The following is a 15,253-nucleotide window of genomic DNA, read 5'->3' as shown; positions in this document are numbered from 1 at the left end:
AGTAAACTGCAACTCCTATCTACCGCTTCTCTACCACCACTGACAGTTGAGACATACTGGTTTGAAAAAAATGGAAGCGCTGTAGATTCATTTCAAAATATTGCTTTTCTTTATTTTTTTTCCCTCTATTTAATTTGAGGCATTGAATGAGAGAGCAGATTTCTGAGTCAGGTTCCAAAAATGTTTCCACAATCATATGTCAGGGCCAAAATTAGACTTAGTACCATCTGCTTCATTTATTTGGGTGCTATGAGACATTGTATCATTGACAGCAATGGGTGAGGTGCTGGAAGACAAAAGGGTGGTGAATGCTGCGCCTCTATTTAAGAAAGGCTGCAAGGAAAAGAAAGGGAACAACAGACCGGTAAGCCTAATATCAGTTGTGGGTAAGTTGCTGGAGGGGATTCTAAGAAACAGGATTTACATGCATTTGGAAAGGCAAGGACTGATTAAGGATAGTCAACATGGCTTTGTGCATAGGAAATCATGTCTCACAAATTTAATTGATATTTTTAAGAGGTGACCAAAAAGATAGATGAAGACAGAGCGGTAGACATTATCTGCAGGGTCTTTAGCAAAGCCTTCGACCAAGTTCTGCGTGGTAGACTGGTTAGTAAGGTTAGATTACATGGGATCCAAGGAGAGCTAGCCAATTGGATGCAAAATTGGCTAGACGGTAGGAGATAAAGGGTGGTGGTAGAGGGTTGTCATTCAGACTGGAGGATTGTGACCATCATTGTGCCACGGATCAGTGCTGGGTCCACTGTTGTTCGTCATTTATATAAACGATTTAGAAGAGAATATAGCGGGCATGGTTAGTAAGTTTGTGAATGACCAAATTTGCTGGTATCGTGGACAGTGAAGAAAGTTATCAAAGAGTACAACGGGATGTTGATCAACTGGGCTAATTGGTGGAGGAATGGCAGATGGAGTTTAATACAGATAAATGCGAGGTTTTGCCATTTTGTGAAGACAGACCAGGGCAAGACTTACACAGTTAATGCTCAGACCCTGAGAAGTGTTGTTGAACAGAGAGATCTAGAGGTGCGGATGCATAGTTCTTTTAAAGTGATGTCACAGGTTGTCAGGGTGATGAAGAAGGCATTTGGCATGCTTCCCTTCATCGGGCAGAGCACTGAGTACAGGAGGCGAGACATCATGTTATGGCTGTAAATGACATTGATAAGGCCACATTTGGAGTACTGCGTACAGTTCTTGTCGCTCTGATATGGGAATGATGTTAATAAACTGGAAAAGGTGCAAAAAAGGATTTAGAAGCATGTTACCTAGGCTGGAGGGTTTGGTTTATAAGGTGAGGCTGGATAGGCTGGAACTTTTTTACTTGGAATGTACGAGACTGAGCAGTGACCTTGTAAGGGTTTATAAAATTATGAGGGGCATAGATAAGGGGAATAGCCAAAGTCTTTTCCCCAGGGTAGGGGAGTCCAAAACTGGATGGCATAGATTTAAGGTGAGAGAGGAAAGATATAAAAGGGACTGGTGGGGCAACATTTTCACACAGAAAATGATGTGTGTATGGAACGAGCTACCAGAGGAAGTGGTAGAGGCGGGTACAGTTATGACATTTAAAAAAAACATTTGAACAGGTACATGGATAGGAAACGTTAGAGGGATAGGGGCCAAACACAGGAAGATGGGATTAATTCAGTTTATGTCGGCGTGGACGAGTTGTGCCAAAGGGTCTGTTTCTGTGCTGTGTGACTCTATGAATGGTATTCCCGACGTACACATTCACTTCTGACATCATGTCTGGATGCCATCGTCGTAAAGGTGGTGGGGTATGCATTGCTAACATTAGCCAGAAGTATTGGGTCATGATCCAATGCATGAGACAGCATGGTGGCACATTGGTTAACCCTGCTGCCTCAAAGCACCAGGAACTTGGGTTTAATTCCAGCCTTGTGTGGCTGTCTGTGTGGATTTTGCACATGCTGTCCGTATCTGCATGGGTTTCTGTTGGGTGTTCCAGTTTCTTCCAACAGTCCAAAGATACAAGGTAAATTGGCCATGCTAAATTGCCCCGTAGTGTCTAGGGATGCACAAGCTAGGTGGGTTAGCCATAGTAAATGTGGGGTGATGGGGAGAGGGTCAGGGGTTGGTTCTGGATGGGATGCTTTTTGGAGGGCCAGAGCGGACTTGATGAGCCAAATGACCTCTGTCTGCACTGTAGGGGTTCTTTGATGCCTGGCAGCAGTTTAGATGCAATGTTGCAATTTTAGAGTTTCATAGCCCAGTTATGGGCCTCGCTTAATTCCTTCAGTTGAATACATGTTAAGCAGGATGAATGGACATTCACCAAGGAATAACTATGTTTTAATAGATTCATTGGTCATTTATTTCTTCTGGCTGTTCCTGCAGTTCTCTGACGTTTGGGTAATTTCTGCAGTTGGGTTAAGTTTGAACAGTCTCTGGGGAAAGGTAACCTTTTTGGTAACTTAGATTTCACACAGACCAGATGCTACTGTTCCTGCTCATAAAATGAACAGAATGAGAGGGCATAAATTGTAATTGATTTGCAAATAAAGCAAAGGTATTGTGAGGAAAAATAAAACTCTTTCACTCAGTGAGTAGTTAGAATATGCAGCCTGGAAATGTGGTGGAGGCAGGTGTAAGTGCGTTGGATGATTATGTGGATTGAAATAGTATGCAATTGTATGTTCTGCACAGGTCCCTGGGTCGCATTAACCCTGAACACACTGTCCTTTGTGATTTCCTAGTGGTTATTTATGAGTGGAAGTCAAGTTGTATTTGTAACATGGCTGCAAAGTGACCAGATAAGATTGAATGAGTTGGCATTGCTCTTTTCCAATCTATAGGACAAGCCCTCTTACTCCAATTTATCTGCTATTTGGATGAGTTACATTGGTCCTCCTAAATGTCACAGTGTGGAAGACTTTTGATTTTAGAATTCCAGTTTAGAGATAGGGATCACAAGGCTGACTGACCTATCGTGACAGATGGATGCTTACTGTCCATTAGTCAGCACATCAGGCGTGACCAAAGAAAGCTCATGGACTTGGACAATTCACTACTTTTTTACAGGGAGCTATAGCAAAGGCCTTTTTTTCACAATGAAGGGCAGGACATATTCGCTGATATCTTGACCTGCCTCTCTTTTAAAAAAGTGACATTGAAATATATAACTCCAGCTTGTACAAATTTCATAAATTATCATTATGCAAATGGTAGGCACGTGATGTTTTCTGTTCTATTGTAACCCTAAATTCTTTACCTTGACATATTTCCCTTAATATGAGGAGATGCTTCATTTGATGACAGATGTGGGTCACAATTTATGAGCTCCTAACAAAAAACTGCAACAACATTTGGAAAAGGGTAACTACCCATCAACAATAAATCAATCTGTGAAATTCCTTTAAAATGAAACAATAATTTGCCTTTAGTTCAATTTTTAAAATAATTATATCTTGTTCTAGCTTAGATTGATGCACATAATACACAGTATTAAGGAAACAGCTGGGTTAAGTGTAAGGTGAAGAGTTTAGAAAAGGTGACAGTATGTTTTTGTCTTCATCGCAGGGCAGAGGTTCTCAAAGGGTTACTGATCGGATATTGCGCAGATAGAATGCATTAAATGCCCCTATTGTTAGAATTGAGTTGGTGATGTCAAATTGGAATGTTGTGCATAATTGCAAAGAAAAAAAAACAAAGAATGTGACATAAATTATTGCCCACTTCATGCTTAGAACATGCTGACCCTCAATGTTTGTTTGTGCTATTGCCTGAAATCTTTCCTGTTACAGGAAGCTGATGATTAACACATTACATTTTACTTTTTTAAACATCTTTAGTGGCATTAAAAAGATATTTTTTAAAAACAAACTTTTATATTTGAATTCCACAACCATAGCCCTCTAGCAAAACCTGTAATTCTTGTCATATAATGATAATACTGACTCACTTAACATTTTGTGGGAAAGAGCTACGCCTGTGCATTTTTGTCATTTTATCGTCCGGTGTGTGTGTGATTGAGCTGTTTAGTGCTTATTAACTTGAGGATTCCTTGTTCAAGCAGATAGAAACTTGCCAGCATAGGGTTCCTGAAGTCGCTCAGCTCTCTTGGATTAATGCTGCTGACTTTAACATGCACCTTTAGACTATTCTGCATCATTATAGTTCAGAGGGTGAACTGTCTAATACACAAGTTACGTAGAATTATAAAATACAAAAAAAACCGAACAACGGTGGATGCTGGAAATCAAAAACAAAATCAGAAATTGCTGGAAAAACTCAGCAGGTCTGGCAGCTTCGGTGGAGAGAAAGCAGCATGAACATTTCTGTTCCATGACACTTCTTCAGAACTCAGAGTGGACCAAAAACGTTAACACTGCTTTCTCTCCAAAGATGCTGCCAGATCTGCTGAGTTTTCCAAGAAATTTCTAATTTTATTTTAGAATTACACTGTGTTTGATAGAGAAGCACTCATAGTGTTGGATGCATCGCTGGATCATTTAGAAATTGAGAATGTAGGGACATGAGTAGGCCATTCGGCCTTTGAACCTGCTCTACCATTCAGCATGATCATGGCTGACCATCCAACTCAGGACCCTGTTCCCACTTTCTCCCCAGATACTTTGATCCCTTTAGCCCTAAGAACTGTATCTTTTCATCCTTCTTCAAAACAATAAGTGTTTTGGCCTCAGCTGCTTTCTGTGGCAGAAAATTCCATAGGCTCACCAGCCTCTGGGTTAAGAAATTTGTCTTCATCACAGTCCCAAATGGCCCAGCCTGTATCCTTAGACTATGACCCCTGGTTCTGGACTCTTCATCATGAGCATCCTTCCTGCATTTACCCTGTCTAGCCCTCTTTTGCATTTTATCGTTCTTCTAAGCTCCATTGAATATAGTCCTAACCAATCCAATCTGTCTTCAAATGCCAGTCCTGCCATCTTAGGGATCAATCCAGTATTGGTGCCATTTTGATTTTTGGAAGAATGAACACAAAGTGTAAGATGCTACCCCTGCATAATGACATCAAGGTCAGCTATCACTGACAAGGTGAAAATATTGCCAAGACTTGTACTTCAGTATACATCCCATATGCTATAACTTGAGGGCCCAAGGACCCTTTGCCTTCAGCAGAGTTTAACATTTGTACTTCTAAACCAAGATAGGCACTTTTCTAATCATACATTCAGAGCCTCCAAATGTCAATCAGATGGGAAAGCCTATGACTTTTAACGAATCCATCTACAATTGGAAACACTCACTGCTGACCAGATTCTAGTGTACTAAAAACACATGATTGACTCTGTCATAAAGACAGTATATTCATCATCTTGGCTTCAAATTTATTAACCAATCACAGCAATAAAATAGGAAAAATGTAGTTTAAACAAACCATTTATGAGCGTTGCTTATTATCTTGAAGTATCCCTCTACACAGTAATGTACTTACATTTACAGGTAAAATGTGACCAGTATTGGCCTTCACGAGGAACCGAAACGTTTGGATTAATCCAAGTTACTCTACAGGATACTGTTGAACTGGCAACTTACTGTGTTAGAACGTTAACATTAGACAAGGTATGTATTTTTTTTATTTTGCTTTAAGTTAATGGCTTTTTGTTCAATAATTATGAATCTCCTTTACAATTGTAGCACTTATATTCCATCATATTACTAATCTAATGAAGAAATCCAGCTGCTCCCTAAAATACTCCTATTTTCTTTCACTGAAAACTAAAATCAGCATAACATCTAATGAGACATTGCGGGGCAGTACTGAATCCCAAAACTAGCTGGTAGAAACTTAGGGGATGAGACTCCCAGATGAAAAGTTGGAACGTTGCTGACATGCTTGGGACAAGTCTATCCTGCAGTGGTAAAACACTGTGGGTGAGCAAATGAGCCTCCTTGCATCTCTCACTGGGGGAATGACATCCCCTGGAAAGCTGACGTTCCATCTGATCTATAGCAACTCTACCAGAACAGCAGGCAGGCTTTGCAGGAGACCGCAGGGGTCTTGCCTGATCCAGGTAGGCCCGGGTGGAATTTGGGCAGAGGCCAAGGGCCAAGGCAGAGGACCGGGGGCTGCCGGGAAGGTAAGTTTTCCCTCTTAAAAGGCTTACCTAAAGCGTCAGCGGTCTTCATTTTTCAGCAGCAGAGGGAGAGGCGACAGCAAGGACCAGGGGGCTGCCGGGAAGGTAAGTTTTCCCTCTTAAAGGGCTTACCTCGAGCGTCAGTGGCCTTCATTTTTCAGCAGCAGAGGGAGAGGCGACAGCGAGGACCAGGGGGCTGCCGGGAGTATATTTGGGCAGCGGCTGAACCCGAGACACTAAACGTGTAGTGTCTCCCACCCGCCCTCCTCCTCTAACCAAAAAAAAAGGACTCTGTGGTGTGTTGGTAAGGTTAGGTTTTTATACTTTTTCTATTTCTTCTGTATCGTGTAATTGGTTAAAAATTTACTTTTTTTTATTTATCTATTAATTGGTTATTTGAAAAGACCATAGCAGAGAAGTATTAGAAAGTATTTAACTCATAAATTGAGATAAAGTAATAAAGTAATTAACTAAGTAGAGATGGCTGGGCAGGTGATGTGCTGTAGCTGTATGATGTGGGAGCTGGCTGATCCCATTGTGAATGGCAGTGACCACACCTGTAGCAAGTGTTGGTTGCTGGAAGAACTCCGGCTCAGAGTTGAAGATCTGGAATCTGAGCTTCAAACACTGCGGCACATCCGGGAGGGGGAGAGTTACCTGGACGCTTTGTTTCAGGAGGCAGTCACACATGGTAGATTAAGTAATTCAAATTCAGTTAGTGATCAGGGACAACAGGGTGTGACTGCAAGTGAGGCAGGTAGGGGGATCCTGAGTTCAGGAGTGGAGGAGCCTCAGCTTTTGACCTTATCCAACAGGTACGAGATACTTGCTCCCTGTGTGGATGAGGAAAAGGGCTGCGCGGAGGATGAGCCAGCTCACCACGGCACCATGGTGCAGAAGGCCATTCAAGAGGGGGGAGCAAGAAGACAAGTGGTAGTTATAGGGGATTCTATAGTTAGGGGGATAGATAGTATCCTTTGCAAGCCGGATCAGGAGTCCCGCATGGTGTGTTGCCTGCCCGGTGCCAGGGTGCAGGACATCTCTGACCAGCTTGAAAGGATATTGGAGCAGGAGGGGGAGGATCCAGTTGTTGTGGTCCACGTTGGGACTAACAACTTAGGCAAGGCTAGGATGGAGGACCTGTTTGGGGATTATCAAGCACTAGGAACGAAATTAAGGAACAGGTCCTCGAGGGTCATAATCTCCGGATTACTGCCCGAGCCATGTGCAATTTGGCTTAGGGATAAGAAAATTAGGGAATTAAACACGTGGCTAAGGGAGTAGTGTAGGAAAGAGAATTTCCATTTTATGGGGCATTGGCATCAGTTTTGGAACCAGAGGGATCTGTACCAATGGGACGGTCTCCACCTGAACCGATCTGGAACCAGTGTTCTAGCGAAAAGGATAAATAGAGTGGTCACTAGGACTTTAAACTAGTGAGTTGGGGGGAAGGGAAAGGGAAAACGACAGGGAGTATGATGGTAAATAAAAAGGTAAGCAGCAGGTTAGCATGTGTGCAGGAGGGTTTAAGTTCAAGGCAGACTATGAAAGAAGCAAAAAGGAAGGATAACTCAGGAGATATTATTAGAGATGTTGGAAATCATGAGGTAAGAAAGTGAGCATAAAGGCACTTTACCTGAATGCTCGTAGCATTCGTAACAAGGTTGATGAGTTAACGGCACAAATCATCGCGAATGAATATGATTTGGTAGCCATTACGGAGACATGGTTACAGGATGGTCACGACTGGGAGTTAAATATCCAAGGGTACCAGACTGTTCGGAAGGACAGACAGGAAGGTAAGGGAGGTGGTGTAGCTCTGATATTCAAGGACGACATCAGGGCGGGGCTCAGAGATGATATAGGTTCTATGGAGAATGAGGTTGAATCCATTTGGGTGGAAATTAGAAATTCTAAGAGGAAAAAGTCACTGATAGGTGTAGTCTATAGGCCACCAAATAATAACATCACACTGGGGCGGGCAATAAACAAAGAAATAACTAATGCCTGTAAAAATGGTACGGCAATTATCATGGGGGATTTTAATCGACATGTAGATTGGTCGAACCAGCTCGGTCAGGGTAGCCTTGAGGAGGAGTTCGTTGAGTGTATCCGTGATAGTTTTCTTGAACAGTATGTAGTGGAACCGATGAGGGAGCAAGCTATCCTAGATCTGGTCCTGTGTAATGAGACAGGAATAATTAATGACCTCATAGTTAGGGATCCTTTTGGAAGGACAGTATGGTTGAATTTAGAATACAGATGGAGAGTGTGAAGATAAAATCCAATACCAGGGTCCTGTGCTTGAACAAGGGGAACTACAATAGAATGAGGGAGGACTTGGCTAAAGTCGACTGGAAACAAAGATTTTTTGGTGGGACAGTTGATGAACAGTGGAGGACTTTCAAAGCAATTTTTCAAAGTGCTCAGCAAAAGTATATTCCAGTGAAAAGGAAGGACTGTAAGAAAAGGGGTAATCTGCCATGGGTGTCTAAAGAAATAAGGGAGGCTATCAAATTGAAAGAGAAGGCATACAAAGTGGCCAAAAACAGCATGAAACTAGAAGATTGGGAAAACTTTAAAGGTCAACTAAAAGCCACAAAAAGAGCTATAAAGAAAAGTAAGATAGAACATGAGAAAAAACTTGCACAGAATATAAAGACAGATAGCAAAAGTTTCTATAAATATATAAAACGAAAAAGAGTGGCTAAAGTAAACGTTGGCCTTTTAGAGGATGAGAAGGGGAATTTAGTTATGGGATATGATGAAATGGCCGAGGCATTGAACAAGTATTTTGTATCGGTCTTCACAGTGGAGGACACTAATAACATGCCAGTAATTGACAAAGAGACGAAGGTAGGTGAGGACCTGGAAACAATCATTATCACAGAAGAGGTAGTGTTGGGCAAGCTAATGGAGCTAAGGATTGATAAGTCTCCTGGCCCTGATGGAATGCATCCCAGGGTACTAAAAGAGATGGCGAGAGAAATAGCAGGTGCATTGGCGGTAATTTTCCAAAATTCGCTGGACTCTGGGGCAGTCCCAGCAGATTGGAAAACAGCAAATGTGACGCCACTGTTTAAAAAGGGAAGTAGACAAAAGATGGGGAATTATAGACCGGTTAGCTTAACCTCTGTAGTGGGGAAGATGCTTGAGTCTATTATCAAGGAAGAAATAGCAAGGCATCTTGATAGAAATTGTCCTGTTGGGCAGACGCAGCATGGGTTCACGAAGGGCAGGTCATGCTTGACAAATCTTTTGGAATTCTATGAAGACATTACGAGCAAGGTGGACAATGGGGACCCATTGGATGTGGTGTACCTAGATTTCCAAAAGGCCTTCGACAAGGTGCCGCACAAGAGGCTACTGCATAAGATAAGGATGCATAGCATTAAGGGTAAAGTATTAGCATGGATAGAGGATTGGTTGACTAACAGGAAACAAAGAGTGGGGATAAATGAGTGCTGTTCTACCTGGCAGTCAGTAACTAGTGGTGTGCCTCAGGGATCGGTGTTGGGACCGCAATTATTTACAATTTATATACATGATTTGGAGTTGGAGACCACGTGTAGGGTGTCGAAGTTTGCAGATGACACTAAGATGAGTGGCAGAGCAAAGTGTGCAGAGGACTGTGAAACTTTGCAGAGGAACATAGGTACATTGAGTGAGTGGGCAAAGGTCTGGCAGATGGAATACAATGTAAATAAATGTGAAGTCATGCATTTTGGTAGGAGTAATAGTAAAAAGGATTATTACTTGAATGATAAAAAGTTGCAGCATGCTGCTATGCAGAGGGACCTGGGTGTCCTTGTGCATGAATCACAGAAGGTAGGCCTGCAGGTACAACAAGTAATTAGGAAGGCAAATGGAATTTTGTCCTTCATTGCTAAAGGGATTGAGATTAAAAGCAGAGAGGTTATGTTGCAGCTGTACAAGGTGCTGGTGAGGCTACACCTGGAGTACAGTGTGCAGTTTTGGTCTCCTTACTTGAGAAAGGATGTCCTGGCACTGGAGGGGGTGCAAAGGAGGTTCACTAGGTTGATTCCGGAGTTGAGGGGGTTGGCTTATGAGGAGACACTGAGTAGATTGGGATTATATTCATTGGAATTCAGAAGATTGAGGGGGGATCTTATAGAAACATATAAAATTATGAAGGGAATAGATAAGATAGAAGTAGAGAGGATGTTTCCACTGGCAGGTGAAGCTAGGACAAGAGGGCATAGCCTCAAGATTAGAGGGAGCAGATTTAGGACTGAACTGTGAAGGAACTTCTTCAGCCAGAGGGTTGTTAATCTATGGAATTCCTTGCCCAGTGAAGTAGTTGACACTACTTCAGTAAACGTTTTTAAAGATAAGGTAGAATTTTTTTGAACAATAAAGGAATTAAGGGATACGGTGAGAATGTGGGTAAGTGGATCTGAGTCCGCAAAAGATCAGCCATGATCTTATTGCATGGCGGAGCAGGCTCGAAGGGCCAGACGGCCTACTCCTGCTCCCAGTTCTTATGTTCTTATATGATAGCGGGTGGGAGGTGGATGGGAGGATGCAAGGGGATGAAGTGTGGTATTCTTACTTTAGGCTGGTAGGAAGGGAAGGGGTTGCTGTCTGCTTGGGTATGTGTGGCTGGGGCGTAGTGAGGTGGGTAGTGGCTTTTGGTTGTGGTTTGGGCAAAGGCCCACGCTACAGTGATAGCTCAATGCTTCCTTCTCACTGTTTTAAACAGTTTGCTAAAAACAATAGGTCACGCTCACTCGCCTGCCACAAGAAACCGTTTTACACATGTTTAATCAGCCTGTTAGGATTGGTTATGACACACACGTGGAGCAGGTGAGCCTTGATTTCAGAACATTTGGCCCAGAGTTAGAGATACTACCACTGTGCCAGAAGGGCCACTCCACCAGCTATGTTGGGATGCAGACAGTGTAAATACTTTCTAATCAACCTGCTCAGAGATGCTAAGACATATATTTGGGAAGGTGGGCCTTGAACATGGCCTTGGGGTCCAGAAGTAAGGAGACTACCATCATGCCACAGAAGTCCCTCAAACGTGGACAGTGTAATATTGCAGACAGTCGAGCTACTAATGAGCTCAATTGACCCTTAACTGCTAATTTCCAAATGTCAAGCAGCCTGCTGGTTTCAGTGTCTGCCTACCTCCTGTATGCTGGAATGTCAACTCAGTGATGGCTGAGAAGGTGGTGGGCAGGCCACCCAACTGATTATGATTTGCCCCTCCACACCATCGCCCAAAAGGCACCTGGCAAAGGCATGTAATATCCAGCCCCATGGACTCTTCAGCCTTGACAAGGGCCATTATACAGGTAAAGATGATCCCAAGTGGAAGAGAGAATATTAGTTTTGAGCATAATAGAATCCCTGCAGTGTGGAATCAGGCTATTTGACTCATCGAGTCCATTCTGACCCTCTGAAGAGCATCTCACCCAGACTCAATAACCTTCCTTATCCCTGTAACCCTGCACTTCCCATGGCTAATCCGCCTAACCTGCACATTTTAGACTGTGGAAAGAAACCAGCGCGTCAGGAGGAAACCCATGCAAATATGGGGTGAATGTGTAAAGTCCACACAGACAGTTGCCCGAGGGTGGAATTGAACCTGGATCCATTGCGCTGTGAGGCAGTAGTGCTAACCACAACCACCATGCCACCTATTGTTTCATATTAAGTCACAACTGCCAGACGTGGGAGCATATGTACATATTAATAAAGGACGCATTCAGGGCTGTTACCCTGTAACACTGGTGCATGCAGAAACCCGTGTGGGAAGAATTCTCATCATTTCAGAGGTGAGCTCAATGTTACCTAAGAAATTGCAGGTTCCTTCACAAGAAAGAGCTGGACGATCTGATTGGCCTCTTTTGTTTGTAGATATTTTCTAATCAACCTATTCAAAGAAGCTGTCTGGAACGAGTGAGACTTGAACCTTGGTCTCCTAGCTCAGAAATAGGGACACTACCACTGCACCACAAGAGCTCGCCAATCAAAGTTTAGGTATTTTCTGATCAACCGGTTCAGAGATTTTACTGCACACCTCTGGAGCAGCTGTAACTGGAATGTGGGTTTCCTAGCTCAGAGGTAGGGAAACCACCACTGTGACATGAGCCAGCCTCCCTCGTTTGAAGATATTTTCTAATTAACCGGTTCAGAGATTTTATTACACAGCTCTGGAGCAGGTGGACCTTGAACCTGGGCCTCCCGCATCAGAGGGCAGGACACTACCACTGCACCACAAACACATCCTCCCTCATTTGTATATTACGATGCAATTACATGGCTCGTTTCTGTATTACTGTCCTTGGAGACCAGGCTCCACTGTGTTACAATTACACATTGAAGTGTTTGGATGAACTGGGAGGTAGCCGATAATGGTGCAGGTTGTTATTCCAGAAGAGGGATTTTAAATCGCATTTTTTTATTCCCATTGAATTTTTATGACTAAGTTATAGACAGAAAGAATTTCAAACCCAAGCCTTCTGAAGTCATGTGATTATTCACGGGTTACATTCCTCTCTGTATGCGTTCATTGCCAGGATTAGGATATCATGACTGTAACAAACTAGTGTGCATGGAGCAACTTTATTAGTTGCAGGTGCCTCGTTTTAGACCACAGAAGCATTGTACCATTGTAATATCCTTATTGGGTATGAGGACAAATATCCATTGTCAAGGTGGACTTTTCCTTCAGTCTTGGATTAAAATTTGCTTGTAGTTTAAGGGACGTAGTTTATTTCCAACTCAGTAATGATTCCACCACAGATTTTTAATGATTGAGGAATTGGGGATTATGGGGAAACAGCAGGAAAATGGTGCAGAGGTCTGTCACACCAGCCATGATCTTTTGAACGGGGACACTGTGGATGGAGTTTGTTCACCAGCAAAAGTGAGTTTCAGTCTGACTAGTTGACGAACAGCCATAATTCATTTTAAAGAAGTGCACTGTCTAGATTTACTGCTGAGAAAATAGACAGAGTGTCACAGCTTTTCTTCTGGCACTCATCAGGAAAGATGCAAGAATGTCAAATTTCAAAAGCAACAGCACTGTCAAAAAAGGTTTTAATTAATTGACAAGCACACTTTGATTAGTCAAAATATTGCCTTTGAGTATGTACCAGAGAACAGTTGAACCCAAGCTTTTGTTTGACAAATTGATTCTTACTGCCATGAAGAATGCAATAGAGGACGTTGTGCCCCAGTCTTTGGTTTGATTGAAGCAGGTGGAAGGCCTGGATAAATTCATTCTTCCCGTAGGTGACCAGACCCCATTCATGAATATATGTACCTTCTGACAAGTGCATAAAGCCACATTGTGAGCCGAATTGATGATGATAAATTGGTTGAGAATGTAATTCTCAAATCATCTCAAACAGCACTGTTCTTCACGTGAGTACTGGTAGTACTGAATCAGCCCACACTTGCTGAACACACAACACACCGTTCAATGTTAACTGTGATTCTGTGATTAGACAGCACAAACTGAGTAATCCCAACTGCACTAAGAATTACACTAATATTCAATTTCAGAGGCTTACTTACACATACCCTGGTCCTCTGCAGCTAAAGGCAAATTATCCAGCATTGTTTCATTCAATCAAACAAAGGTTTGAGAGACCAATGTTCCCTGATGTATTCCCAATGACAATGTGTTAACCAATTACAGTCTAATTGTCAACTAGTCAGCTTCTTTCTCGCACAACATTTATTTTTCCCATTGAAGTTTGGCATAATTGCATCTGTCCTGATGAGTGCAAGATGAAAAACTTTGTTGGCCTGTTTGTTTTTTGCAACAACATTCATGTCCTGTACTGCCAAGCCACCAGGTTAAATCAGTTATCTGTACTAGTCTGCAATTCTACAGACAAATTACACTCGTGGTTACGCTTCAGAAGAGGGTTAAATCCTCATTCTTCTTCTGGATAGTTATGATAATCCCGGTCAAAGCAGCATGTACCTGTTCTCATGGAATGTTACTGCTCCATTATAGCAGAACTAACAAAGGACTTCTCTAGCAGAGCCAGATGTGAATCATTTGAAGGAGGTGTCTCTCTCAAACACACATTCATACCACTGCAAGAACTTTGACTGCAGAAATTCTTTCTTCTAATTATTTTCTTTGTATATTTCCCTGCTCACAGACTCATTTTAGTTCATTAGAAGACAGTACATTACTACAGTCTGACATCTGTAGATCCAATATCTCCATTTGCTCTGTTTAGATTGGATTTGAGATGTTAAGACTAGAAGGCAAACCTACATTTCATTCATTAAAACCATGAGCAGTGTAATTTGATTCATGAATGTCAGGCACCAGAAAATTATTATGTATGGCAGTGTGGACACATCATCCATTATTGTTATTTTCTTTTTGGTGGGGGTGGAAGTTATAAATGTTCTTCTTGGTCAGTTAATAAAATTGTGTTGTTCTCATAGATTGGCTCCAGTGAAAAGAGGGAAGTACGACAATTCCAGTTCACAGCGTGGCCTGATCATGGGGTTCCAGAACACCCAACACCATTCCTTGCCTTCCTGCGGCGAGTAAAAGCCTGCAACCCTCCAGATGCTGGGCCAATGGTTGTACATTGTAGGTAGGTGACAGCTTCGACAAAGACAAATCGTGGTACAACATGTCAACAAACTTTCGCAATGCAACTTTTAATTTTCAAGCACTTTCAATTTGAGATTCGTAAATTGGTGCTGAAAGCTGTCATTTACCAGCAGTTTTCCTGGACTTGGTCTCTGCATTTTAGCAGAGGGATGGTGTTACATGTCAATGAAAAATGGAAAAGAAAAAAATTTATTGCACAGCATTTCTACATAATCAATGTGGTTTTCCTCAAAACTGACATATGGTCAGATGACAGTAGAGTATAATGAGGGATCAGACAGGCACATTGCAGTCCCTAGCATTCTGAGGAAACTGATCTCGCCAGGTACTATCCTAACATGTCCATGATTCATAGAAAATGAGAGTGTTTGTCACATGCTTCTATTAAGAGTTGTGCTGATGTATTCAAAGAATCATTTTGTACTTAGACTTGCTTGTGACACTAACATTGCAGTTTACAGGTTTAATTTGGAGGGTGTTTGTATCTACTCCATGATTTTTACAAGGTCATGTAGTATAATCTTTTATAAAACTGGAATGTTTTCTACTG

At 42.2% G+C, this 15,253-nt stretch overlaps 1 protein-coding gene across 5 annotated transcripts in view; it reads left to right on the top strand.

Annotated features, from left to right (window-relative positions):
- LOC109939107 (receptor-type tyrosine-protein phosphatase delta) overlaps positions 1-15,253 on the top strand; it is a 542,862-nt gene that overhangs the window by 493,715 nt on the left and 33,894 nt on the right. For all 5 annotated transcript variants that reach the window (XM_048595070.1, XM_048595069.1, XM_048595071.1 and 2 more), the window contains 2 exons: positions 5,449-5,568; positions 14,529-14,683. In XM_048595070.1, coding sequence (XP_048451027.1) covers positions 5,449-5,568; positions 14,529-14,683 — 275 coding nt within the window. The remainder of the gene's footprint in view (positions 1-5,448; positions 5,569-14,528; positions 14,684-15,253) is intronic.

The sequence above is a fragment of the Rhincodon typus genome, chromosome 3 (genome assembly GCF_021869965.1).
Source record: "Rhincodon typus isolate 14 chromosome 3, sRhiTyp1.1, whole genome shotgun sequence".
NCBI classification, from domain to species: domain Eukaryota; kingdom Metazoa; phylum Chordata; class Chondrichthyes; order Orectolobiformes; family Rhincodontidae; genus Rhincodon; species Rhincodon typus.
The sequence above is the reverse complement of the archived record's forward strand: the minus strand, read 5'-3'. Positions and strand labels throughout refer to the sequence as shown.